The 27,637-nt window shown below is 40.1% G+C and overlaps 2 protein-coding genes across 6 annotated transcripts in view; both read right to left on the minus strand.

Annotated features, from left to right (window-relative positions):
• The window catches only part of PPP2R1B (protein phosphatase 2 scaffold subunit Abeta), a 36,576-nt gene extending 26,189 nt beyond the window's left edge, over positions 1-10,387 (minus strand). For 2 of the 4 annotated variants that reach the window (XM_033119715.1, XM_033119711.1), the window contains exons 1-7: positions 10,244-10,387; positions 9,343-9,433; positions 8,841-8,941; positions 5,719-5,951; positions 5,266-5,413; positions 377-532; positions 52-166 (exon numbers count right to left, since the gene is read on the minus strand). In XM_033119715.1, the coding sequence (XP_032975606.1) occupies positions 52-166; positions 377-532; positions 5,266-5,413; positions 5,719-5,951; positions 8,841-8,941; positions 9,343-9,433; positions 10,244-10,357 (958 nt within the window). In that variant the 5' untranslated portion in view covers positions 10,358-10,387. Of the gene's footprint in view, positions 1-51; positions 167-376; positions 533-5,265; positions 5,414-5,718; positions 5,952-8,840; positions 8,942-9,342; positions 9,434-9,690; positions 9,903-10,243 lie in introns of those variants that run through there. The other 2 variants (XM_033119713.1, XM_033119712.1) reach the window with 2 other exon arrangements.
• Positions 10,388-21,825: 11,438 nt separating this feature from the next.
• Positions 21,826-27,637, minus strand: part of ALG9 (ALG9 alpha-1,2-mannosyltransferase) — a 93,378-nt gene continuing 87,566 nt past the window's right edge. For both annotated transcript variants that reach the window (XM_033120408.1, XM_033120409.1), the window contains 2 exons: positions 24,909-25,027; positions 21,826-24,638 (listed from right to left, as the gene is read on the minus strand). In XM_033120408.1, coding sequence (XP_032976299.1) covers positions 24,598-24,638; positions 24,909-25,027 — 160 coding nt within the window. In that variant the 3' untranslated portion in view covers positions 21,826-24,597. The remainder of the gene's footprint in view (positions 24,639-24,908; positions 25,028-27,637) is intronic.

Here is a 27,637-nt window from a genome sequence, read left to right on the forward strand (position 1 = left end):
CAAAATAAATGACACATGCTGACATTAAATGACACATAAATTGAACTCAACCTTTTACTTTGTGGGCAGCAGCTGCTCGGACTTCAGCTTCACAGTCTTTAAGCAGGTTCTGAAAGGCGGGGATGAGGTCATTTTGGGTGATCTTAGGACCCACAGCTTTCTGGAGCTATAAAAGAATTTGCACAGCTTTTAATGTGTACTAACAAAATAATTAATATGAACAAAACAAACTACTATAATCCTTAGGTACATATTTTATTCACAAACACTTCCAATTCAGAAGAATTAATTCAGAAACTTTTGATACAGCAGCAAATCTGTGGGTTTGGATTTTTTTTTCTTTAGTACTTAAAAAATGTCAGTGCAATCACTTTACCTCTGAAAATTTGTCAGCTACCATATAGCGAACTCTCCAAGATTTATCTTCCGCTGCTTGTCGAAGTGTAGGCATCACCAAAACCTCAAGGTCATCCTGAGACAGTAACTGGGCAATACTGACACAAGCTTCCACAGCTAGGAGGCGCACTGAATCCTAAAGGTACAACATTCTTTCTGTTAGACTATATTTACTGACGGCCAGATTGCATGGTGTGGGGCAGTGCTGTGGGTATCAATTAAAACACACACACATACACACACACACACACACACACACACACACACACACACACACACACTAAATGCAGCGTCAAGTCTTTATGTCTTGAAATAGCTGCTCCCTTGGCCTGAAATGGCACATCAAAGCCGTAAAGATAGAGACCACGTATTCTAGGAGTGAGCAGCAAAATAATTACATTGGCTGGAGTACAGACTTTTTATTAAGGAAAATGAAGGGAAAATGTAAAATGAAAAAGCGAGAACATTTTAATGATGTCTTCAAAGCCTCATTATACGAAATTAAGGGATAAAAATGAAAACTATGCTTGTACAAGTTTATTAACAGATCAGAACAGAGAAGGAGACTAAGGGTAAGGGAATCACTTAGTTTTTAAAATAAAGGTACCCCGCCCTCACCGTTTTTCGACAGTTCACTTTATGCCACTTTGCTTTTATAAAAGACCTACACTATTAGTACCCGTTTTCACTACCGAAAAGAAATCTGAAAAGGATTTTCACTTTTACAAAAAAAGGTGAAAAGCAAAAATAGCGTTCAGCAGTTGTTTGAGCCGTTATAAAGGCAGGGCACACCCCAAGCAGCAAGAGTGGCTCTGCCAAGCTCCTTTCCAGGAATCACACTCAGCATCTCAACAATAAGCTGCCATAGCTTTGAACTGTCTGTGAGCATCCGAGCTTTATCTTGGTTTATTTCGTGCATCTGTTAGCAAGACGTGTCCTAAGGTAATTGCTTCTGCACTTTACACCATTTCAACTTCTGAAGGTTTCATAGGAACGCTCTACTTTCAGACAGCAGGGGAAACCTGTACTCAGTTTCAAAGGGCAGAAATAGAAGTTTAGGAATGAGATGATGACTTGGAAAGAAAAGCAAATTAAAATAGTAATAAAAGAAATGTTGGATTTAGATGTTGAGGATCAAGAACAGAATAATTTTGATGTAGCAAAGCCTAGAAAAACACAGCAAAGAAATTAGAAAGATGGGATTAATGGACTCAACTTTCGAAATGTAAACTGCAAAGTGTCAATGTGATACCTATGTCCTTTGAGCGAGTAGAAATATACAACTAGACAAATCAATGAGAAATTAGGAATTGAGACTACAGATTTGAGAATCATAAATATGTAAACAGAAACTAAAAATATGTAAACATATGAGCACCAAGAGGGAACAGGATCAAGTTTTAATAGTATATGTATGTGTGTGTATATATATATATATATAGAAACATAGATATTTTATATATATAAAACATACGTGTATGTGTATGTATATATGTACATATATATACGCAAGAGATAACAGTGACTCCAACTTTCCAAAATTGTAGATCAACAATAACTTACTACTGTATGCCCAAGACTCCTTTATCCAAATGAACAGTCTAAAAAAGGCAGAACGAGGTTCTTGGTAGTAGCTATAGATATTTTTAGATTCCAAAAACAATAAAAAAACAAGGGACTACTATCACCTATGGAAATATATACCAATAAATATTTGTTAATCAATTATTTCTCTTCCAGTACCCTCTATACCTGCTCTTCCTCCCAGAATCTTCTGTCTCAGCAATGACACTACCATCCACCCAGTTGCTCAAGCCAAAAATCAAGACCTTCTTAATGCCTCTTCCCCTCATCCAATCCAATCACAGTTCGACTAACTCTACCTCCAAACCTATCTCCTGATTCTCTTCATCTTCACTATACGTCCCTAGTTTACCACTGTGTCTTAGCTGGGTTATTCACAAGCTCCTAACTGGTCTTCCTGTTTCTACTCTCGCCCCTCACCTTACAATTTAGTTTCCACCCGGAAGCGAGAACCATCTTTAAAAAACGGAAACTACATCAAGTCACATCCCTGCTTAAAATTCTAGGTGTATCCTCATTGCACCTAAAAAAGAAAATCTAAACTCTGTACCCTGGCTTAAAGGCCCTCCATGATAGGGCCCATTTTTCTTCTTCAACTTCATCTCTTACCAGAGTCCCTTTCACTATGTTCTAACCGTAGGGTCTTTACACCAGAGTCCTCTCTTCCTGGAATTCTCTTTTCCTGGAGCTCTGACACTCTAAGAAAGGGTATGGCTGGCATTTTTCTTTCTTGTCTCAGTTTACGTCACCTTTTCATAGTCCTTCTGACTAGCCAGTCTAGAGAAAATGCCCTATGATAAATCACTCCCTATTATGCCACCCTACTCTATTCTCATCATAGCATTTATCCCTGATACTCTGCTGATTTATCTGTTTTCCTTTGTTAAAATATAAACTCCATTACAGAAGGGTCCTTGTATGCCTTAACACTGTATCCCAGCACTAGAACAGTGACTGATATGTATAATACCACGTTTCCCCCAAAATAAGACCTAGCCGGACAATCAGCTCTAATGAGTTTTTTGGAGCAAAAATTAACATAAGACCCGGTATTATATTATAGTATAGTATACTATACTATATAAGACCCGGTCTATTATAGCAAAATAAAACCGGGTCTTATATTAATTTTTGCTCCAAAAGACGCATTAGAGCTGATTGTCCGGCTAGGTCTTATTTTTGGGGAAACACGGTAGTAGGTACTCTATAAATATTTTTTTCAGTGAATAAGCCAGGAACAGCAATTCTATCAGTGATCGAAAGACATATACATACACATCTTTTACAACTAAGCACTTCATATTTTTTTGAGCATCAATTGCTAATACCACAACTAGACATTAAATGCCTCTTGAAAAGCACACCCCACTATGAGGTGATCATATCACCCCCAAAATATCAAACTAAATCTCACTGAGCCTCTAGATCAGGAGTGGGCGAAACACTGGCCAAATCCAGGACACAGCTAGTTTTTGTAAATAAAGTTTTACTGGAATACTGCCACGCCCATTAGTTTATATATTATGGTGCTTTTGTGCTACAACAGCAGAGCTGAGTTGTTACAACAGAGACTGGCCCACAAAGCTGAAAATATTTACTATTTGGTCCTTTACAAAAAAAGTTTGCGAAAGCCCCGCTCTAGATTCAACCATCATTTTGCAAGAAATAGAGAGGACAAAAGAAAATGTTGAATTGTACTCTAGGAAATGTAATCAACAAAATTGCAAACAAAGATTCTAAACCTATGCTGTCTGTCCAATGTGATAACCACATGTGGCTTCTGAGTACTGAAAAAGTGGTCGTGCCACATGTTCAAATGGTAATTATCTGGGGTATACTGGGTTAAACAAAATATATTATTACAATTATTTTCACCTTTTTACTTTTTTTTTTTTAAAGGCACAGCTCACAGTGGCCCATGTGGGGATCAAACTGGCAATCTTGGTGTTATCAGCACCACGCTCCAACCAACTGAGCTAACTGGCCACCCCGTTCTTCATTTTTTAAAATGTGGCTACTAAAAAACAAAATTAATAGGTAGCTTACACTACAGTTCTGTTGGACAAGTGCTGTTTTAAACTATAACATTTGAGTAATAAAAGTGCGAAGAGAAGTAAGGAGATGGTAACCATAAAAGTCAAGATACAGTGTTAATCTTAAGTGGGTGGGGAGTGAGGAGTGGTGAATGGAGGGGACCCTGTGTTTGGGAGGGAGCCCGGGGAGGGCTTCTGTGGTAGCAGCTATCAAAGTTCTGTCTCCTTCCATGACGACAGTTACAAGATGACATTACCTTATAATAATTCATTAAGTTGTCTATTTTGTGCTATTTTCTATATGCTATTTTATGACATTTAAAAATTTATTTTGAAACGAAGATTTAAGATCTTTAGATTCTTAGTGAAAAATGAGACTATCGGTATGTGCCTGGTGCTCTTGGTCCCGGACACAGGTGATTCTAGGGCAGACACTAGGCAAATTAGAAACCCAAAAGGACTTTCTAGAATCCAGAAATGCTGGGGGCTGACCCTCCGAAAGACTATACAGAGGCAGTATAACATAGCCGTGAAGGCTGTGAACTCTGGAGCCAAACTGCCTCGATTCCAATCCCAACTCCACCGTAAACTATGCAACTTTGAGCAAGTTACTTCAATTTTTTGTGCCTCTGTTTCCTAATATGTAAAATGCGGTACCTACCTCAAGGAGCTGTTGTGAGAAATGAATTACTTCATATATGTAAACCACTTAAAACGAGCTGAGGAAGGTTATGTACTTTATTTAGGTGCCTGCTATTATTATTATTATTGTTATGTCTACACCAAAGAGATCTAGATCCTTGGATTTAAAATTGCTATTATATGTAGTCACCCTATACATTCATAGAGAGGATTCAAAGGGTCGAATGGCTTTCCTAACACATGCTATGCTTGTTATCTGAAAGTCAAAGATTCCAGGAACCATTACTCTCCCTTCTGACAATCCAGCCTACTATGCGCAAAGGTATGTTTCCCCTTAATGCAGTTCTGATCTTCCTTTCTAAGCATGGCTCCCGTTTCCTGACTTCCCCTTCTTTTAACAGCTGCTAATGTAAGAGAAAATCATGGTCTGATTACAAAAGAAAATATAAAGACACTGAGGTGGGTCATATTAAACTTTATCCAGGCCAGAATTAGGTACTAATTTTGTAAAAAGAATCCTAACATAAGAACCAAACTCCCCAAAGAAATTTTTAAAATATTAGAGGAGAGGAGCATATCTGTGTACCTTAAATACTAAGAGTTAACTTACCTGTTCATCTGAAGCTAGGTTAGTGAACAATGGAACAATTTCACTTTTCACACTATCTAATTCTAACACCTTTGCAAATTCACCCAATTTGGAAGCAGCAGCACGGCGTACCATTGGTGTGTCATCTGAGCACAAGGAACGGAAGTGCCTGGAACAAATAAAATAATGAAGGTACTTTCTGTCAAATACAATGATTAAATACCTCCAATACACATACACACACACGCACGCAGACATTTTAGAGGTTTTTTCTCACATACATCAGTGATTAGGCTTCAATTCATAGAAGTAACAAAAATAAAACCACTGGTATATTCAACTGGACAATAAAAAGTGACGTCATTAATCCTACTACCCTGATATCAACCACTCACTGCTAACAGGATACTGTGTCAATTGTCAGCTATGAGTTCCCATAACCCCAAATAACAACAAAAAAATACCATATCTTACTGTCTAATTTCTGCTTTGACAGCATTCGAAGCCCTGGGATAGCAAACGCTGAATAAACCACACGCAGATGTGCGAGAAGTGAACCAATCCCCACTTGCAAGGCGTTTCACCAGAGGTACAAAATGAGCTTCCAGGGCAACAGGAGTATGCTCCTGAGAGATCTGCCTTAGGGATTCCACAGCCTTGTCTCGAACCACAGTCTCTTCCACGGTCGCCAGACTTTCCAAAGGAGGCTGAATAGGCCAAAAAGGAAAACCAGAGAAGAAAACTTACTGAATCAGGTTAGATACAGATTCTCACCTTTTAAAGTGACTGAAGGGAGGAGGTACATGTAACCAGAATGTTAGCTACATCACACCAAATGGTTACTTTTAGTTCACACAGTGATAACATATGGCGTGTCCAACCTGAAGACACGACTTCTGTAGGACAGCCAAGATCTCTTGTCCCAGATGGCAATTCCCAGATGGTGTCTACAAATGACACAGTGGAAGAGACTTGACATAATATTAATATTATTGTGAGCTGAATCACTAGGTTTAAAAGATATGTAGCCAAATCCAGACAGGAGCATGTATATTTCCTTAAGGATAAGTGCAAAAAACATGAGCAACACTGGGCACTACAATTACATGATGACATCTCGTCAGGCCACTCAGTCCACAGCCTTTGAAGTATTATTCTACCACTCTTGGAGGCGCAAGCAACCCTTGTCCACTAGCTGTACACCCTCAACTTAGCCAACCTATAAAAGGCTGAGTGCAAAATCACTTTTTTTCAGCATATCTCCAGAACCATTCCATGAACCAGACAGACATACAGCAGCAGTTTCTAACAGAACAATTAAGTAAACAGTACAGAGATGGTAGGAATCCTTGCTTGCAGCTTTAGGAACAGAAGAGACCAAAGGGGTTGGTCTGGACTAGGATCAGTGACTGACACCGCCCAGTGAAAAGTGAAAGCGGGCTGGTTCTCTCAACCCCGTCCTTCCTGGGTTTGTATGTGGTCAGGTAGATTCAGCATATGCCATGAGATGCAAATGGTAAAGACAAAACCCACAGGTAGAACTGACCAAGAGAATAAAACATAAGGAATCAAAGGAAAGAAGCGTGTCTACTTAATCTATTTCGAAAATTGTTTTATACAAAGGTAGAAAGTACTCAGCTTTCGTAAGAGGTATTTCAGAAGCCCTTTGAAAAGATACTCCTTCCTTACACGTTCTGCCCGTCTTCTGACCTTCTCTCATGCAGTATCATTGGATAATCTCCATCACTACACTACAGGATAAGACCAAACTCCTGAACATTACATACGAGTTGTCCTTGATTTGAACTCTGCCTATTTCTCCATGCTCTCTTCCTACTGCCCCCCGACCACCACTCTACCTACGCCAGCCCAATACTCTATACTCCAGCAACACAACCTGTCTCCAAGTTCTGAAACACCAAGTCTTTCATGAAGGATTACTGTTATATTCTAGCACTGACGATAGAGAAAAAACAGGAAGACAGGTTCCTAGTGGAAGACAGGTGTTCTAGTGGAGTTTCTATCTAATGGAGGAAGACAACTAATCAAGAAAACAATTAGATGGTGATGAGAACTCTGCAAAGAAATAGAAATAGGATATGATAAGGGGTGCTCTTCTCTGAGAAGACATATTGAGGTTGATATCTGAATGACAGGGAGCCAATCCAGGAAGCTCAAAAGAACATTTTATTAGAGGGAATACCTAGGTCAACAGTCTTAAGGCAATAATAAGCTTGGTTGATTCAAAAAACAGAAAGAAGACCATTGTGAATGGAATGAGGTGATCAAAAGGGAATATGGTATGAGATAAGCTCACAGAGGCAGGTTTGTAAGCAAAGGGACAAGCTAAGGTAGGAATTTGGATTTTCTATGAGCCATGGCAGGGAGTGATCCCTGCGAAGTGAAGAGTGAACTGGGGTGGGGGGGAGGGGGGTAGGAGACAAGAGTGGCAGGCAACTAGTTAGGAAGTTACCGCAGTAATCTAGAGGAACAACGAGCTAAGTGATAGGCGGGATGGAGGAAAGTGGACTGATTTAAAATATAGAGAGAAGCTATATAAGTTACTAATGGACTAGATGCGGAAAATGAGGGAAAGAAGATTCAAGAATGTCTTCTAGGTTTTGGCTTGTGTAACTGGGTAGATGGTGATACTATTTACCAAGACGGGACAACTACATGAGAGGCATATTTTTGGGGAGAAAACTGAGTTCTATTTTATGCATGTTAAATTTGAAATGCCTGTTTGACATCTATGTAGAAAAATCAAAGGCAGATATAGAAAGAGACAAACAGATATTTGTATCATCTTTCTATATCTATATGTGGAGTTCCATGGAAAGGTTTGAATAGAAACAGAAATCATGAGAGTCAGCATCATACAGACAGTATTTAAGCCTTTAAGCATACATCCTTATCTGTCCAACTGTGGAATTCCTAGTCGCCCTTCAAAACCTAGTTCAGACGTCATCGCCCAAGAGGTTTTCCCTGATCACCCCAGGTTAATCCCTTTCTCCTCTCTATTACTTGGGTACCTTGTACGGACTTCTATTTTTCCACCTAATACTTTATAGTAATTATTTGTTGACACATAAGAACAGAGACCTCATTCCATTCACAATGGTCTGCTTTAGTATCAACATTATAACTTCAGGGTCTGATACAACAGGCTCTCGATAATTGTCAACTAAATTGAACTGAACTCATCAAATTCACAAAGTAAGTCAGAAATAAAAATTATGCTTACAATCAAAGACAAAAAACTAATAAACATTTTCAAAGTCATGACATTACTAGATAAGAATTAATATTTCCAATTTCAGGGGGGAAAATACCATAAACAAAAACAATCAAATCTTTTTTCTCCCAATCTCTAAACTAACAAGTCTACAGAGGCAGACAAGAAAAGAGGAAGATCTCATATTTGTAGTCAGAAAAAATAAGGGTTAATTGAGTCCAAAGTTATTCTCTCCACAGCTAGCACTAGGACTATCCATAAAAAGATCTGCATTAAAAAATACTGCAGTGTGCCTATCACAAAACAATGTATCATTTATACTGCAAAAATTCTAGAAGGAAGGTAGGCAGAATGTACTCACCAGCAAACAGTGGGCAAAGTCAGGACCTCCCACCAGGCCAGTGAAATTTCCCAGCTGCTCAGCAAGGGCTAACAGTACTTCATCTTCATCATAAATTGTATCTGGAAATGACAACAACCCAGTACTCATCAACAAGGATAGCTGGCCCAGAGCTGGACACTCACACAAAACTAGGAATAGATTCAATATGTAACCAGATGGTCCGGTCACTATCCTAACAGCATTTTCTTCCTTCTCAATCAAGAGTCTTCCTGGATCTGTTTTACACAATGAATTAGAAATTCATAATCCCATTATCAATTACTTTCCTATTAGCTAAATAGTTCATATTTGAATACGTCTGACCACATTACAATATGCTCCATCCTGTTCCTTTTGCACAGAAAGTATCACACTCAGTTTAGTGCTTAACACTGTGGGTAATAAATTCTAAAAAACAAAGTTTTAAAAACCACTGGAAAACAGTAATGCCCATGCCTGTCTTTAAACAAGATTCACATACCTGTAAGGAATGGCAGCAGTTCAGTTCTTGTCCTTTCTACTCCAAGTGCTAGAGCAATTGTTGATAACTTCTGAATACTGTTGAGACGGAGCTTTAAAAAAGGAAGTGGAAAGAACAAAGAAACAGTTGTGATTTAGACCAAAGAAAAAAGTTGCAAACAGGTGAGATAATGACATGATAAAAAGTAGGAAAACCTTTAATTTAGATTTTATTCTATGAGAATCCTCTGGAGCAGTGTAACATGGCTTCGTTGGCCAAAGGAAGATTTCTTAGTAGAAACATTCTGAAGGGCCCATTAGAGAAATGAATGAAAGAGAATACAATATCCAGGAAGTGAGGCAATCTTACAAAGAGAACTTTGGCAGCGGTGAAGCAGGTAAAACGGTTGACTGCAACTCCTGCCTTTTCAAAGAAGAGTTCCATTAGAGCTGATACAGGGGCTCTTCTAGGTTAATTAGCTATCCCTCTCTTTCTACCCAACCAGCCTGGCCAGTCTCCAAGGCGAGAGGATGGCATTCATCCACCGGCACTTAAAAGGGCCCCTTGGCATCCCTGTAGCTTGCTCCAGCCACCTCGCCGCCCGCTCATCAACAAGGACTACCCGCCCAGCTCAGGACTCCCACCGCACGACCAGATAGGGGTGCTTTGGCGGGAAGCCGGTTCTCCCACAACCGCCGACGCCCCAGAGGGTCGGGAGGAGGAATACTGGAGAAGTCCAAGGGACGGCCGGATCGAGCCCCTCACGGATCTTTCCCACCCTCCGCCTCAAGTTTCTGCTCAGAGGCCAGCTCTTTCATCTTTCAATCCCCGAGCCTCCCCCACTTGGGCGCCGGCCTCCCATTCTCTAACACACGCTCTGCCCCGCCCGGCCCGCCTCCGCTCTCCGGCCCGATTCCAGTACCTGCACGTCCTCGTTGCGGAGCTCATCAATTAAAACCGCGATCGGGTATAGCGAATCGTCTCCATCTCCGCCCGCTGCCCCGGGGCCGGTGCCGGGCCCCGCCGCGCCCGCCATGTTCTTTCTCCTCTGCCGGGTCACCGCCACCCGCCCCGCGTCCAGGCCCCGCCCCGCGTCCAGGCCCCGCCCCGCGCTCAGGCCCCGCCCCGCGCTCAGGCCCCGCCCCGCGCTCAGGCCCCCGCCCCGCGCTCAGGCCCCCGCCCCGCGCTCAGGCCCCCGCCCCGCGCTCAGGCCCCCGCCCCGCGCTCAGGCCCCCGCCCCGCGCTCAGGCCCCCGCCCCGCGCCCAGGCAGGCGGAGCTGAGCCCCGCGCTCCGGCTCCGCTGAAGTTGGAAAACCGAGTCTCTCTCCGTTTGGTGGAGACCTACTCCCAGCCCCCCCTGCGAAAACTGTAGTTCTGAACTCCAGAAGGAGAGTGGGCTGGGAAAGCAAATGAAGTCCCCGCGTCGTTTACCCAGACGAAAGAAACAGGGGCAGGGACTCATCCTACTCGTGGTGGTCGGGAAGGGTCAGGGACCTACGTACCTGAATGATCTGTGCTGTGACCTCTTTAGGACTCGGGCGAACCAAAGAGGATGCCCAAGGCCAGGAGGAAAAATCGATTTTTCGCCTCCCCTAACTTCATTCTGGCCCAGAGCCACTGGATCTCCAGCCCTCATTTACCCACTAGCCTCAAGCTTCCACAAAACCCCTCCACCACTTCCTTCTGCCTTTGCGCCAGAACTGTGTATCTGGCTCCTGCTCCGTAAGACAAATAACGCGGGCGGTGAGAGAAAATGAACAGTGTTATCCAAACTCCCCAGTCAATATTTTTTCTGCTTTCTGCATGCAAGCTGTTAAAAACATGCTGCTCTCTTGTTTTTGTGTTTCTTTTCAGTTTGGGACTGGAATGGTGCCTTCTGTTGTATTTTTTTCCTCCCATTTTTTAGGTCTTTAGCGTGCTAAAAGTACAACAAGCAAAAGTAGGACAAGCTTGAATACTTCCAATTTGGGTGGAGTGGCTAATCCAAGAGTCCTCAAAGGCAGCAATGGGAGGAGGTGAGGGTATGGAATTCTTTCTTACAAAACAATGGAAAGTTTTTATTTACCCTTGTTTGGGCAGCACAGATTAACTAGAATATCCTGCCTTTTCTGTTTGTTTTGGAATATAAGCAGCTTAGAGTAATAACTATATATGGCGATCACAAGCTCTGAAATGGTAATTCTGTGTGTCTGATTAATAAAAACGTAAAATTATTAATAAATGCAATTTAGGAAACTTTTTTTAAACACCTTGTACCTGGAAGTAAACGCAATAGATAGGGCATTTGATATTAATAGTTGTGAAAGTGGGAACCAATGGACCTGAACAGTATTTCTCAAATTAGGTCTGTGGATATATTCTCTGGGGTTTTAATCTTGTTTTCATCTTGATGATATTTTTTAGATTTGCATAGACATATTCTGTATTATTTGAATGACCACTTTATATCCTGGTGTTGCCACACGATTTGAACACCTACATTTGCATGTGTGTTTCAGTGCTGCTTTTATTGTTCTGGGATAATGAGAAAAGAACAGAAGTAAATTTATAATGAAAATAGTGTTTTCATGAACAAAATGAAATGACATCAGGGGACTGCACTGATGTTCACTGATGTCACAGTAGTTCTAACAGAAATGTACTGCAAAAAAAGAGATATTGTAGGTCATTTGGTGGCACAGTGAACTCAAAAGAAGCTGAGCTCTCATGGGCAATACCATAGTCACAATACAAGGGCTAATTTGATCTCAGCAAAACACATCATTTGTCATGTTAAATTACTATAATAGTAATATGAATTGTATCAGTTTTTTGGTTTCATTTTTATTTCATTTGTAAATCTATTTTGGTGTTTTAATTGTATAAGAACTATAAATAAAAGAACATTAATTTCTACTTTGTATTTGTAAATTTAAGTAACATTGTGATAAAAATAACTTTAAGTTGACTGAGTTTTTAAGACTTTTTGTCTTTAGAAATGGATTCAGATACTACTCAAGTTTGAGAGACAGGGCTTTTTGATTTAGTACTTTACCAGTTACAAGATCAGAGAGGGTTCCTATTGGCATGGAGAACAGAAATCTGTTCCCTTATACTTGTAAAAAGTCTTCAGAAATGATTAAGGAAGCAAGCGCAGAGAGAAGCACATTAAATCAGTTCCACACATATCATCATCTAGACGTTAGCTCTAGCTTAGCCAAGCCTCGATATGCTAAACAAAAATTAGCACAGTGATTGATGTTAAACAATTTTGTTTAAAACTCAAATATTCTTTGCTTACCCAAGCACAATGAATTGGACACCTATGGAATAACTATGATTAAGTATGAAATCACAAGCTGAGAAAATAGGCCCCAGAAAATTGACTGGTTTTAGAGGCATCAATTCTGGACTTCAGTTCCCACCTCTGTCTCTGACTCATTGTGACCTACTTCTCCCTGTGCCCCAATCCCACCTCCCACGCCCTCACCCCCAGTAAAATGGAGCTCACCACCTCTGGATCCCTCTCTAGTTACTGTGACAATACGAGAATGAAACAGGTAGTAAACATGGAGATGCTAATAAATCCTTTCATAAAGAAAGTGATTCAAACAAACAGATTGCAGCAGAAAGAGGCTATTTCAAAAGCTGGGCCAAATGGAAACTGGAACAAGACAGTCTTTGGGGAGTGTGGTCCACTGACTATCTGAATCACCTAAGATGCTTGTGTAAAAATGCAGATTCCTGGCCCCCATCCCAGACCTAGTGAATCAGATTTACTGAGAATGGGTTGAGACATTTTACCATGGACCCCTGGTGATTCTAATGTACACTGATGTTCAAAGGTCATTGATTTAAAAAGCTCGTCTGCAAAAATAATTTCCATGTCAACAAAAAAGCACCTACTCAGGTAGAGTCTGAAAAGAATCTTTGGAGACCACTTCTATCCAGCAAAAGCAAATGACAGGCATAACTGCTTATCAATAAGCAATTCTGTCCCTATTGGCTGTGGTTTTTGCCAGAGTAAAATGATCCCTCCTTTGCTAGATAATCAGCTAAGCACTACAATTACTGTGGCACTGAGCTGTTTCCATATCCTCCTTCCCTCCTCTCCCCTCCTCTCTACTGCTCCCTGTAGTCTCCTGTCCACGTCCCACACACACCACAAGAAATTAATGACCAAGGAGCGCCAGAGGCAACAGCTGAGATTAGGTTGTGGATGTAAGGCAACCCTCGGGAAAAAATACGACATTCTCAGCACAAAAACACTGACTTCTGACACCCACGTACAGCTCCCTCACTCAGTGAATCAAGGGAAGTCAGGGTTAGACTTGCCCAGTTTCTGTCAGGTGCAGCACAGGCAGATGGGATCAATAGCCATCAACTCTTGTGCTTGTAACCACTCTCAGTGCCATAACAGAAAAGGGTCAGTCCTGAGCAAGTCTGAATGACATCATTGTGCTCTCCGGTCTCTTGCCTCACATTTACTAAGCTCGCCTCTTTCTCACTATGCATGAGAGAAAACAGTATGTAGGTGATTATCGCAGGGTAGACTCAGAAGTGTCATCCCATTGAAAAGGCCATCAAGGCAGTGGTGGGTCATCCAGTTCATGCACAGAAAATCTGAGACACATGCTGGCATTTCCCAACTATCTTCATTTAGCAAGACAACCCTGGTAAACTGATTCTCAGGTTTGAATTGAATTCATTAAAAAGTAGTGATTATCACCATAGCATTAATGATATTTTACATTTCTATTTACACAAAGAATGTCTCCATTCCATGGGACTCAAATATTCTCTCTTCAACTTCACTTCAATATCTTCGTTTCTTTCTCGTCTCTACTTTGTGACCAAATTTTAATCCCATTTTTATACTGGGAATACTTGACAAAGAGAAAGAGACTTTACCTGGAGTTACACAATAAATCAGAAGAAGCTATGAACTCATAATCAGGAATTATTACTACTCTTTGCTTCATCCTCTATGTCCATGCCACAGTTTATCATTATATATAAGAAAAGTATTGGATTTCCAGAGCAAAACTTTCCTTGAATTCTCGGAGCAAATCGAAGAAATGGGACAGTCAGTTCTGATGCAGGGCAGCATATACAATGGTTAAGAGAATATACCCTGGAGTCAGGAAGACCTAGATTGACACATCAGCTCTACCAATGACAAGTTGTGTGACTTTGAGCAAATAACCTTCTGAATCTTGGTTTCTGCATCCATACATCGGGGGTTTTAAAGCATACTTTATGGACATGGTAAGATTAAATCATTCATATATAATGCTTAGATTAGTGCCTGACAAGAGTAAGCCCTCAAATATGTGCCATTAATAGTTATTATCTACCGAGGAAGTAGAAACAGGTAAGAAAACATTCCAGTGAATTGAGCTTTGGCAACAAAGAGAACCAGTGTGAAAGGATGAAAAGAGAATGTGATTTAGAGTTAGAAGACCCAACTGCAAGCCTTCCAGAAGATTTTTTTCATCGGTAAAATAGGGGCAAATCTTACCTTACTTCTCTCTCGGGGTTGTTGTGATTAATAAGATCCATAAGGTAAAGTTCTTTGCAAACAGAAAGCACTATGCAAATATTAGAAGTTATGTTATTGATTACCAAGGGCTCACTGAATTTGATGCCCAACCCAAACACCAAACAGAAAACCTCTGGAGATCTATGCTCAAGGTGTGCAGGCCCCTGATGCCCCAAGAACAGAATTAGTCCTTCTTCTAACCACAAGGGTAGATTCAAACTACAACAAACCTGGAGATCACACAGCCATGGCAACCTTTCTCAAAAGCCGGCCTTTGACATCCATCATGGGCTCTAAAATGTTTAGGTCAGAACCCTGGTGATCCTGCCAGATGCTATACACACCTCAACAAAAACCCTTTCTTCCAGTGTTAAATGAAAAGTAAGTCACACACTGTTATTGAAATTGTGGGGTGTAATTTAAGCTGAAAATGTTTGGAAATAATAGATTGTTCCTGTTAAAATATCTTCAGATTTTTAAAAAAGCAAGTGCCAGCGCACTGTATCTTGCCATTTTTGTAAAACAGAATGCATACAGATGTGCTTGTATAGGCATTAAAAGAATCTCTAGAAGGACACATATGACTAATTACAGTGGTTGATTACGGAAAAGTAACTGGATACCTGGGGAACAGAAATGGAAGGGAGATTTTTCCGTGTACAATATATCCATTTGTCCTTTTGCTCATTTGCTTTTTTACTATTTACTAAACTCTAGATTTTCCTCAAATTTCACCCATTTTTCCACCAAAATCTTTTCTGTTTCAGGACCCAGTCTAGGATACTGCATTGCACATAGGCTTTTTGAATGCTGAACCATGAAAATTGTTACATATTCAAACAACCTTTTGGCTCCTGGTTATCATACCGTAGATTGGACACTGCCTCCCCCTGGCTGGTCTTCCTCATGGCATCCATAGATGTGGATAATAGCCCCCTCCTGCCAGCTATTCCCTGTCTAGTCCTGCTTTGTCCATGGCATAGTGTTCAGATTTCCTTCTTTTATTTTTGAAAGTCCTTATCAACATGTCTTATACTAGACTGCCAACGTAAGTAGTAGCTTTCAGCATCTGGGCACACTGTCCCCAGACTCCAACTAGACAGAGGTTTGATTTAGCAAAGGCAGGGATTACTTAAAATATTCCTTGTCCCCTGAAAGGTTTTCCCTGTGGTATTTCCCTGAGGATGGTATTCTTTACCACTTCCTTTTGTGATCTGTCCAGCAGAACTGTTAGGAAAAAGGACATAGGAGCAAGAAAAAACCAGTGCCAAGGCCCCCTGGACACGCCCCTCACATCTCAACAGAAATTCAGCTGGGACTGTAATCAGAAACTGGAATTTCCACTAACTTCTAGGACTTCAGGAAATCAGCTCCGTTTCGGATCTGTGATTAAAATTAGCTGGGTGCCCCCCGTAGTCTAGAAAAGCCCCTACAAAGACTGAATCTGTGTACTCTGTTTTAGAAGGATAACCTTAGGCTGTGATTACTGGAAGCAGATTAAGAATGTGGTTAAAAAAAGTGAAACAACTTCAACTAGATCCTATTCTTATCTCTGCCCATCTGATCATTCCAGATACTTCAACATAATATCCAAAAAAGGTCAAGCGCTGTGTATGTCAAAGAGGTCATGAAATAGGGAGTATAAGGTCATGGTTAAGAGAGAAGGTCTGGAAACTGTGGTACATTTATACAATGGAGTATTACGCAGCCATAAAGAAGAAAGAAATCTTACCATTTGCAACAACATGGATGGACCTAGAGAACATTATGTTAAGAGAAATAAGTCAGACAGAGAAAGATAAGTACCATATGATCTCACTTATATGCGGAATCTAAAGAAAAGAATAAGTGAATGAACTAATCAGAAACAGTTTTGGAGACAAAGAGGAAAAACTGAGGGTTGCTACATGGGTGGGGGGGTGGGGGTAAGGGGGAAGGTGAGGGGATTAGAAAACAATCAGTAACCACAAGATGGCCACGGGGTTTGAAAATTAACCTGGGGAACGTAATTTAGTGGTTACCAGAGGGTCAGGGGGTTGGGGGGTGGGAGATGAGGGTAAGGGGGATCAAATATATGGTGATGGAAGGAGAACTGACTTTGGGTGGTGAACACATAATGTAATTTATAGATGATGTGATACAGAATTGTACACCTGAAATCTATGTAATTTTACTAACAATTGTCACCCCAATAAATTAAAAAAATAATTAAAAAAAAAAAAGAGAGAAGGTCTGGAGTCAGACAGCCCACTTGAGTTTAAATTCCAGGTATGCAACTTTCTACCTAGATAATCTTGAGCAAGACATTTAATATCTCTGAGCATCAGTTTCCTCATCTTTAAAAAGAGGATAGTTTAATAGTTACCTACCTCATATGGTTGTTGGATTTTGTGAGGAAAAAATGTTACTTAAAACATTTATAACAGATAGTAAAAGCTTAAAAAATGTTAGCTATTATTCATATTATTTCTCCACAGAGGAAATACAACAATCTAGAGGGTATAAAAAACAAACAGAAAAACACCTCAAAATAGCAACAAAAAACCCAAATCCCAATACATTCCCCTAAGACAGAGTTCAAAGGAGGGTATCTATCAGATGTTACACACATAAAGAAGGGAATCTCCTTCTATATCAAAGAGCTGACCTTGTCTTTTCCTTAAGGCCTAAATCTGCCTATGTGGATACCCTACACTTTTAAATGCAAATTCTACTTCCTTCTGCAAACGTTTGCTTTTCACCCTATGACTGACCTCAGCATGATGAACAATCAAAGGTATTCCAAGGCATTTTACTTTATAGAGCTCAGTCCCTGATAAATGCTATTACTAGCAGATATGTTGGCTTCTGGCAGAGGGGAGAACCCTGGACAGTCATATATCGTTTGGGTTGCTTTGACGGTATCAATAAGTTAGCAGAGACAAAGTTAAGACTGTGTGTATGACATGGTTTGCTCATGTCTGGAACCTTGAAAGTGGACAAATGGCAGGTAATTACACCTAAAAGTAGCTGCTTCCCTCTCTCCACCAAACACGTATCTTTTATGCCTATGAATAGCATCAATGCCATGTCAAATGGAACTGAAATTAAGTGAGAATTGACCTGGATGATTTACCAACCAGGGAATCAATGTGATTGGATGATCCATCATCCCCCATAAATCATGGGCATGGCTTTCTCCAGGAAATTTTTGCAATTATGACAATGTAAAAGTGCAATGCAGGGATAAAGAGTCTAGAGAAATGCAACTCAGATATTTCAGTATACCCCCAACAGCAAATACTGAAACTAATTAGATTTCTGGCGGAAAAGGAGCGCTGAAAATTATAGTGAGAATAGGCTGCCCTCTGCAGGACACTCTATGATGGCACAGCCGACAAGGCCACAAGCAATTCTCTGAAAGAGTGATGTTTGGGAGTAAAACAAAAACAAAACCAAAACAACATGGCAACAAATTTAAACGTTGGTGCTATTTTTCAGAATATTTCCGGTAATAACAGACTGTGGGAACACAATTAAAGAAAAAGGCCCAAGGAAAGCTGAAAGGCATAAGATAAAAAAATTCACAAGATTCTTTTATGAAAGTAGCACGGTAAAACTAGCTCCTTTTCTACACAATTCCACAAGTATCTCACTGGCAAGAAAAAAATGGGAACGTATTATAGGAAATACCAGGGAGGCTTAAGAGACATATTAACAGGGATACAAAAAAGAAGCAAGACCAATTCCTGAATGATAACATGGTGTTTTCTTGTTGGTTGAGTGAACACATTTCAGGTCATTTCTCTCAAAATGAGATTAACCTTTGCTCTCATGTCTGAGGGGGACAGCAGCAGCTCCAGAGAAGCTCTGCAGACCAGTGGAAGAATAACAAGGGGAAGTCCTCACTGCACTTGTCTCAAATAAACAGAGCTAAGTATATAAAATCTACAAAGCAGGCTCCCCCAGTATGTCCTGAGCAAGAGGACCTAACAACCGCACACATTTTATATTTCATTCTCCTGCTCAAGACAGCCCCAGGTCCTTATCTGAGTAGGCCAAGCAGTGCCCATAATAGTGTCTGAACTTCCAAGGCCAGGCACTCTTCCTGAAGGTTGGATCTGCCCGCTCAAACTTTCTCCTCCCACCTAATAAATAAAACGGCACTTGAATGGGTCTGGAAATTGCCAAAATTAGCCATTCCGTTTTCCAGATGTGTTATCATTCAGATATACTGAGTTGAGAAGATCAATGGGAAGAGAACTACAGTAAATTATTAACATCCATTAGTGTACTTCAGGACCATATTAGTTAATTGTTTCCCAGAAAGCAAAGCCCAGTGAGAATGGGAGATAGGCCAGGGAAGGTTTGATAGGCTGGAAAAGGTAAAGGGTTTGGGGAGGGGAAGAGGCCTAGATGGAGGCCTGGGTAGCCAAGTGTTGTAACTGGAAAAGGACATCAAACATTTTGCCTACCTATCTTTGATCTTTGGTGTGGTTATTTGCCTTCCAGTCTCTAATACCAATAGCATTTGATATTAGAAAAATCACCTAAGGCATTTTTAAAAAATAATGATGCCTAGGACCATTTCCGGCCGTTAACTCAGAATTCCTGGGGGGTGGGGGTGGGTCAAACAGTGGCAAGTTTTTAAAGGGTCCCCAGATGATTCTCTCATGCAGCTCTAGTTGAGAATCACTGCTGTACAGGTCACATTTTCTCCAACATTGAGTACAACACTGCTGATGCAGGTTGCAAAATAAACCAAAAAGCATACCCTTCTCATTGGGCAACCTAGGACTCTGAAGTAAAAATTGGCAGAGTATAGGCGAATGGCACCAGTTGCCAAATACTGGTTGTGCAAGGCAAATGAAAAAGAACTTTCGTAAGGCAGGTAATGGCTGGAATCCATGGTTGTAAGTCTGCAAAATACGCTTGCCAGAAGTTCGTTTCAACTCACACAATCTTTTGGCTGTTAGAACCATGGAGAGTCACCTGGTTTATACTTTTAACTCTAGGCATGTAAAGACAGAACAAGCAGCCCAGAAACTAGAAGCAAAATAAAAAATAAAAAAATCCTACCACCTTGAAGTGTTTTATGAAGATACCTTAAGATTCAAATTTTTTAAAAAATGCTCCTAGTCAGGTAAAATGCTGTTTAACCCAATTCTTAATTTAATCACAAGAATTTATTCTAAGAAGCTACAATAGGAGTTCCCGGTTTATCTGTGTCACTGCAATTCTGTAATCTCATATCCCTTATCTGAATTTCCCTCATTTCATTGATCAAATCTGTTGGTTACAATTTGTTTCAGTTTGAGGGCTATGTTGAACCCCGTATGTTGAACTCCGTAGCTGAAGGAGCCAAAACAGCTTTTAGTTTTAAGTCACTTGCTACTTGCTATGTATTACTGTAGAATACATCACTACGAAGTCATCTTGCGATTGGATTTCCTTTTCCTAGCAGGGCATGTAGTTGGTAGGAACAGAGCACCTCCTCACTCCTGGAGGACAGGCTTTCTGCCCCACATTCATTTAGAAGATCTCCTGGGCTAAGTCTGACCCTCCAAAATCAAGTAATAATAGAAAACTTCAATGAAGGTACCCCCTCTCTCTTTTTAGAAGGTACTCTGAGGATTCTGCCTTCATGTGAAAACCTGTGTACTTCAGAACTCCTGAAATATACACACTATGGAACCTCATTCACATCTTGCAAATCACTCTTTTGAGTTTTAGAGGACTTATGAACTTGCTATATTTTCTGTGGCCTAGAACTCTGCCAAACTGAAAACTATAGCTGTATATTAGTTGCAGGTTTCTTTTTACTTTTCTCTTTCATTGTCAATAAACAGGTACAGCCCACTATGCTCGGGGAACTATGTCGAGCCCTGGGAATATACAGAAGTGTGACATAGTCTTTGCCCCCAGATGTGCGAGCAGTCCTTTTGAGAGGCAGATTTACAAGGGTTGCATGTTAGGTTCTGTGCCTTTAGTAAAGACACTAGGTACTCAAGAGGGTTAAGGAAAGAAGTAACCACAGGGGTATAAGTCTAGAGACTTCTTACGAGAGAGGGAGACTCAAGCTAGCCCTCTAAGTAAAAGTAAGAGAGGGAAGTATGACCTTCTAGATAGGGAAAAACAATTATATTCATAAAGCATCCTTCTCTAAAATAACTTGGGAGAAAGAAATCAAACTAAGTTTCATGGGCATTTTGAGTCCTATGGGAAGAAAACTGACAACCAATGGTATAAAACCAGATGGCTACTACAAGGTGTTGGCTATAAGGTGCAAGGTGTAAGAATGATATTCGGAATTCATTCACAAAGAAAAGTTTCCTTGCTCCCAACAAAGGGAGAAATTACCTAAATGTTAGATATTACAGATCCACATTTCTATATTTCTTTACTCTCTCACATGATGGAGATTCTTAATCCAAAACCGTAAGATGAACCCAGAAACTCTCTCTTTTATGTACAACATTGACACACTGAGTAATTCCTGCTGTACTTGGTTTTTCCACAGAATAAAACTAATCCTCACTGGGTTTCTTCCTAAACTTTTGAGAATAAATAGTCTGAGCTACTTGGCTTGTAGAAGGCAGGTTCATACACAAGGGTGGGAGTGGGGTAGATGGAAGCAGTTGAGCTCCTTTAGTTTCCAAACTCCACCAAAGAGAGAGAAAATATCACCTTAAGAAAAGGAAAATCAAACTGCCAAGATTTATTTAATTTTTTTCTTTCACAGAAAATACAAGTATGAATGTAAACATTGACATGTGAAATAAAGCACAAGGATCAGGAAGACAAGTGAATTGGACAATACTCTTGCTTCAGCGCTTTACTGCTTCCTGATTTCATTTGCAGCATGAATCACATGGTTATATATATTGGAAAAATTGAAGGCAACCTTCATTTAGATTTACTGAAACACCAGAGAGCCTGTGAAATACAATACCATACGGATGTCTGATGTTCCCTTGCAAAAAATTAAAACTCAACACATGTCCGTTTATCCATTTACCCAAGGCATTTAATTTAATGTAGGAGCGTAAGAATGAATTAACACATGAGCTTTAATATGCCTGTGGAGACAAAGATTAAACTGTGCCTCTTTTGCCTCTTCAGAGAAAATAAAATTAACCAAATTAAAAGCAGAGCTGCCTGACACTGGCCAGAAGACGATACAATCACAGCAAGGTCTTATTTCAATAAATCCCATGAAATTCAAAACACAATAAAGGACTGCCATTGGTGCTCTGCCCAAATGGTCACTTCCAGATCTAATGCTGCAGAATCATGTGGGATTTTCAAGGTTCTTTCCCAGAACTCCAAGCTAGGAAAAATGACCCAAATAAATGGTTGGCATAAAGAACCACCTTGATTTAAGACAATCTGTTTCTAAACTTGAATTCAGTAATAAAAGAGTATGGGCCTCAATTCTCTGTGATTATCCCAAGAGATTAAAATGATGAGTCTTTCTTATCAGATGAAAAACTTGTAGGTGACAGGTAAACTGTGATAACAGATGCCCACTACACAGTCTGGTTTAGTAATGGGACTCAGTGTCGTTAATCTGGGGTTCAGATAAGGCTGCTTAAGATCTAGAGATGAGAGAGTCCTGGTATTGCCAAGTATACCTACTCCCTCCCTCAGCTCCACAGTCAAAGGTTGTTATAAACAATCTGTAGTTCTTCATCTCTTGATACTCAACAATCTATGAAAGAAAGTACCTGGGCAGTCAGTTCATGCTGAACATTGATTCTCTGGAGGAGAAATGTTAGTTACTCTGACCAGATGTTTTGAAACTTCCCAGGGAAAGCTAACCTCCCTGAATTGCTGAGATGGTGATTTTTAAATGAGTTTATATAATATCACATGAAAAACACCGTCATAACAAAACCATTCATTTTTCCATCCCTTACCTATAGTATTTGGCACAGTGTTGAGCAATTTATTGTGCTGTCACTAAAGATATATATAGAACAGAGAAACCCAAAATCAGGTTTTAAAAGGGATACGAACTGATATTCCCACGGAATCCCTGCTTCAGTCATGACCTTTTTTGTGCTATATTACCGTTAAGTTCTTGCTCAGAAAACTTTTTTTTTTACATGCAAGATGATAAAATAAATCAGCACTGCACCCCTTTGGTTAGAAAAAAGCCACTCATCATGGATCTCCGTTACTGAACTCTCCTATTTACCTCTGCAAAAAGTACAGGGCTTTAGCAACTGGGAAGGACCGCACACCATTAATGCAGGGATGGCAAGTTATTTCACTGAAAATTCTCTCTCCCGTAGTCAGAAGAAATGTGCAGTAGTGGGACCCATTTTGCTTCACTCTCCAGTTATCATTCTACACTGTCGAGACCTATTCCTCTCCAGTGCTTCAACCGCATCCCATATATTCCTTTAGAGGGGCTCCTAAAAGAGAGGCTTTTTATATGGTGACTAGCCATTTCTTCCCTTATCACTTCTCTCCTCTCGTGGGATCAGTTCCTACTGAAAAGCCCTTCTCTTTGAAAAAATATGGAAACTGTAAAATAGATTCAATCTATTTGCAGATACTAGACACAATTACCCTTAGGGAAATAAGGCACCTGTAATGTGACCCCAGATTGACTACAGAAGTGGAACTGATACTGGATCCTGTGTGGCTTACAAAGGAGCATGACTTCTAAACGTGAGCGCTGCTTCCCTGCCACCAGCCAGGCTGTAACCACAGAGCCTGCTGTGATGGCCCAACCAACAGACAGACTAGAGGGTCCAAAGAACTCAAAGAAATACAGATAAAGTTCTTCCTTAAAATAGAAAGTTACATTATCAGTCAGGTCTCTGGCCAATCTCATCATTCTTTCAAGTATGGTTTCATAGTCAAGTGAGAAATGAAGAGCAATAGATGAGAAGTTAGGCAACCTAGGTTCTAGGCCTAGTGTTATTACTTACTTGCTGTGTGACCTTGGGCAAGTCACTTTACCTCCCCCTGCAGTCTCAGTTTCTGTAAAAAGGGGATAAAACTACTTGCTTTGTCTACCTCATGTTGTGACTGAGGATCAAATGAGATAATGCGCAAGTGCTTTGTAAACTATGAAATACCGTATATAAAGGTAATAGCATATACTTATTACGCTTCAATGAGGTCCTTATAATTGCCTATTTGACAAGAATTGCCCCATGCAGGATGTGCTTTGTAACACATAGACTCAAAAACAGGTGCTGTAAATATACATTGGTCTTTTTCACAAGGGTTGTTTTAAAAAGGGAAATTCTCAATTTCCTCAGAAATGGCCTCAGAATACATTACTTAAAGATGTGATATTATCCAAATGTACCAACTGGTAGAATTAAATTTCTCCAAATATGTCCTATATAACTATAGTCTGGTCTGTTGATATCTTTACACAGGGAAGTCTTGAATGCAATAGAATACATATATTTAGTTTGTTGTAAAGGGAATAAAATAAGAGGCATCCTTTATAACGAAATTAGGTCACACTTCATCAAATAGTTGCCTTTTTCCTGAGATATCTCCAGGACAGGGTCCTAGTCCTGTGAAGTACTTTCAGAGAAACTTAGTCTTGCTGGAGGTGAAAAGGACATGTCGGGTGGCAACTGGGCTGTGCTCATTTTCAGTACTAGGATTTGAACAAGAAGGTCTGCTAAGAGCTGCCACACAGCTTTGGTGAGAAGCCCATATGGCCCAAGAGAGGCTTGCTAGTTCTCGGATGCCAGGCCAGAGTGTGGAGAACAGCCTAACACAGCCATCCAGTTCAGGGACTTTCAGTTCTTCTTGTGAGTTGGTTCTGCTCTTCTCCGGTCTACTAAATAATTGAACAGAAGAAAAACAATGAGAAGTGGAGCGCTATATCTACCTGCACTGCCTAGCCACACAAACGTTACATGCAGAACAGAGACACAGGCGAGACGTGACTGTGGTGGACTCTGCCCGGCCCAAAGCAGCCAGGTTCCCGTATTTGTGGCGGATGGCCTTTATTACACACGTTACATGAGATGACTTGGAGGGAGTCCTGTCAGTGGAATCACTAGTTAACAGCATGGTAGTCCTTTGGGGCCACAGGCATGTTGCTAACCTCCACTCTTCTTCCTGATTTGCTTTGCTTTCCGGGGCTTGAGGATGGTATAGTTTGCATACACTATATACTGATCTGACAAGAAGGGGACATAAAATGCCCGCAGCAGCTTGGAAGATCTGAAAAACAAGGACACACACAAAAAAGACAGAATTTTATCATTTGAGAGAATTTAATAATGGTATTGGAAATGATTAAAGGAAATAAAACAAGTGCTATGGTGAGGATTATATTTTATACAGGCAGCAAAAGCCTGTTATTTAGCTACTAGATCATGATAAAGACTTAATCAAAACCAAGTACCTTGTTATCCACACTAAAAAGACAGTCTCCCTATCAAGCCACAGTATATCCTTCAAAATAGCCCTAGGTCTTCACTTTGCATTAGAATATACCATAGGAAACTTTCAGACCAATCAAAGGACTGCTCTTACTGTAATAAATTATTAATGCCCAATGGTTTCTACATATAAGAAACTGTAGAGATGCCAAATGCTCAAATGACCCTGATCCCAATTTTAAATTTTCCTAGAGAGGTAAAGAAAACTACGTCCTAGACTTCTTGTGCATAGCGTTCCGCCGATTCTTAAGTCAAAGAGAAAGTCTTACACATGAGCTCATGTCATGACATGGCCCTGGCAAGTTAATATATATATATATATATACACATATTACTTTGTATATATATGTATATGGCCCCCACACATATATATATATAATGTTATTAAAATACAGGAACAGCTGAAAACCCGAATTTCTCATGAGTTTCTGAAGAATATGAAAAATACTTCACATTTATTGAACACTTAGCATTGGACAAGAACTAGGAAAAGTGCTTACACTTTTAAAGACATTATTTAACCTCTCCAAAACCCTAGGAGGAAAGTGATATTATTATTCCTATTTTATAGATGGTAAACTGAGGCTTACATAGATTAAATAAATTGCTCAGGGTCATACAATAAGTGACAGAGCCCTCATTCAAATCTAGATTTGATTTCTAGAGTCTGTACTCAACCACTATGGTTTATCCTGCATCCCAGGAATAGGCTAACAGGATTCATGACCTCCTCAAGATAACTGGCAGCGATAGTTTCAAATTCTCTATCAAATATTACCTCTTGACTGTGATTTCTGGTCTAAAAATCCAAAGTTGGCCCAGTTACTGCCACCCTAAATGAGGGAGCTGAAGGGCGTTCATTGCCAGTCCTTTTCCAGATTCTAAACTTGTAAATGTCATGTCAACGTGGCATTTGTACTGGCAGCATATCCCTGGGCTTGGCAGACTCCTGCAATGCCTGCACACCATGATATCGTGCTTGGCATACACACCTCTTAGAGATTCTGCCCAACTGGGACACTGGCAGTGCTCTGTGCTCAACAGAGATGCACTTCACTTCAACAGCTAACAGCTCAAGGGCTGATAGAGAAAACAGGCTTAGAATAGAGACACACGAGATAAAGCAGGGCTCCCACAAACCAAATGAACAGGAGGAAGAAGCACCTACTGCAGTCAAAAAGAAGTTAATTTATTCTTTCTGTCCATGCTGCACAGATAAGGGGAAGGTCAGAACAGAAAGCTGTAAGCTACAGCAAACTCCTGTAAGCTTAAGTGTAGTAAAGAAAGGCTAAAACTAATTCAGTGTCATTTCCCTTCCAGTTGACTCCACAATAAAAGCTTCATTAATATAGTCAGAATATATTTCAAGTCGACTCAGTCCTTGGTATAACATTAGGGCCACTGGGCCCAAATTTAGTGTTTGACTTTTTTTTGGAAAAATTCCTTACTATTTGGGAGGGTTGTTATTTCATAATTTTAGTCTTTTAGAGTATTCAAAAAAACAAAGAGAAATTATTTTATTTTATTTTTTTATTAGTTTCAGGTGTACAAGACACTGCAATAGTTAAACATTTACACCCCTCACAAAGTGATAACCTCCCTTCCCAAATCTACTACCCCTTGTATATAGCTGTTACAATTCCATTGACTATCTTCCCTATGCTGTACTCCACATCTCATGACCATATAAATATATATATGTGTGTGTATATATATATATATACATATGTATATATACACACATATATACATATGTAAAATTATAGTTGACATTCAGTATTATTCAGCTTCAGCTTCAGGTGGACAGCGCAGTGGTCAGATATCTACACCGTCCATGAAGTGGTCTCCCTAACAAGACAAGTACCCATCTGACCCCCTACAAAATCCTTACACCATATACAAGAATAAATTCAAAATGGAACAAAGACTTAAATGTGCAACCCAAAACCATAAAACTCCTAGAAGAAAATATAGGAAGAAAGTTTGTAGACACTACGCTTGGTAATATTTTTACTGACATATCCCCTTGGGCAAAGGAAACAAAAGAAAAAAAAACAAACATGTGGGATTACATCAAACTAAAAAGTTTTTTCACAGCAAAGAAAACCATCAATAAAACAAATTTGGCATTCTACTGAATGGGAGAAGATATTTGCCAACGATACATCTGATAAGGGATTAATATCTAAAATTTATTTTAAAAACTCATACAATTTAACACCAAAAAAACAACCCAATTAAAAATGCGCAGAGGACTTGAAGAGACATTTCTCTAAAGAGGACATACAGATCGTCAGACACATGAAAAAATGCTCAACCTCACTAATCATTAGAGAAATGCAAATAAAAACCACAATGAGATACTGCCTCACACCTATCAGAATGGCTA

The sequence above is a fragment of the Rhinolophus ferrumequinum genome, chromosome 11 (assembly GCF_004115265.2).
Source record: "Rhinolophus ferrumequinum isolate MPI-CBG mRhiFer1 chromosome 11, mRhiFer1_v1.p, whole genome shotgun sequence".
Classification (NCBI taxonomy): domain Eukaryota; kingdom Metazoa; phylum Chordata; class Mammalia; order Chiroptera; family Rhinolophidae; genus Rhinolophus; species Rhinolophus ferrumequinum.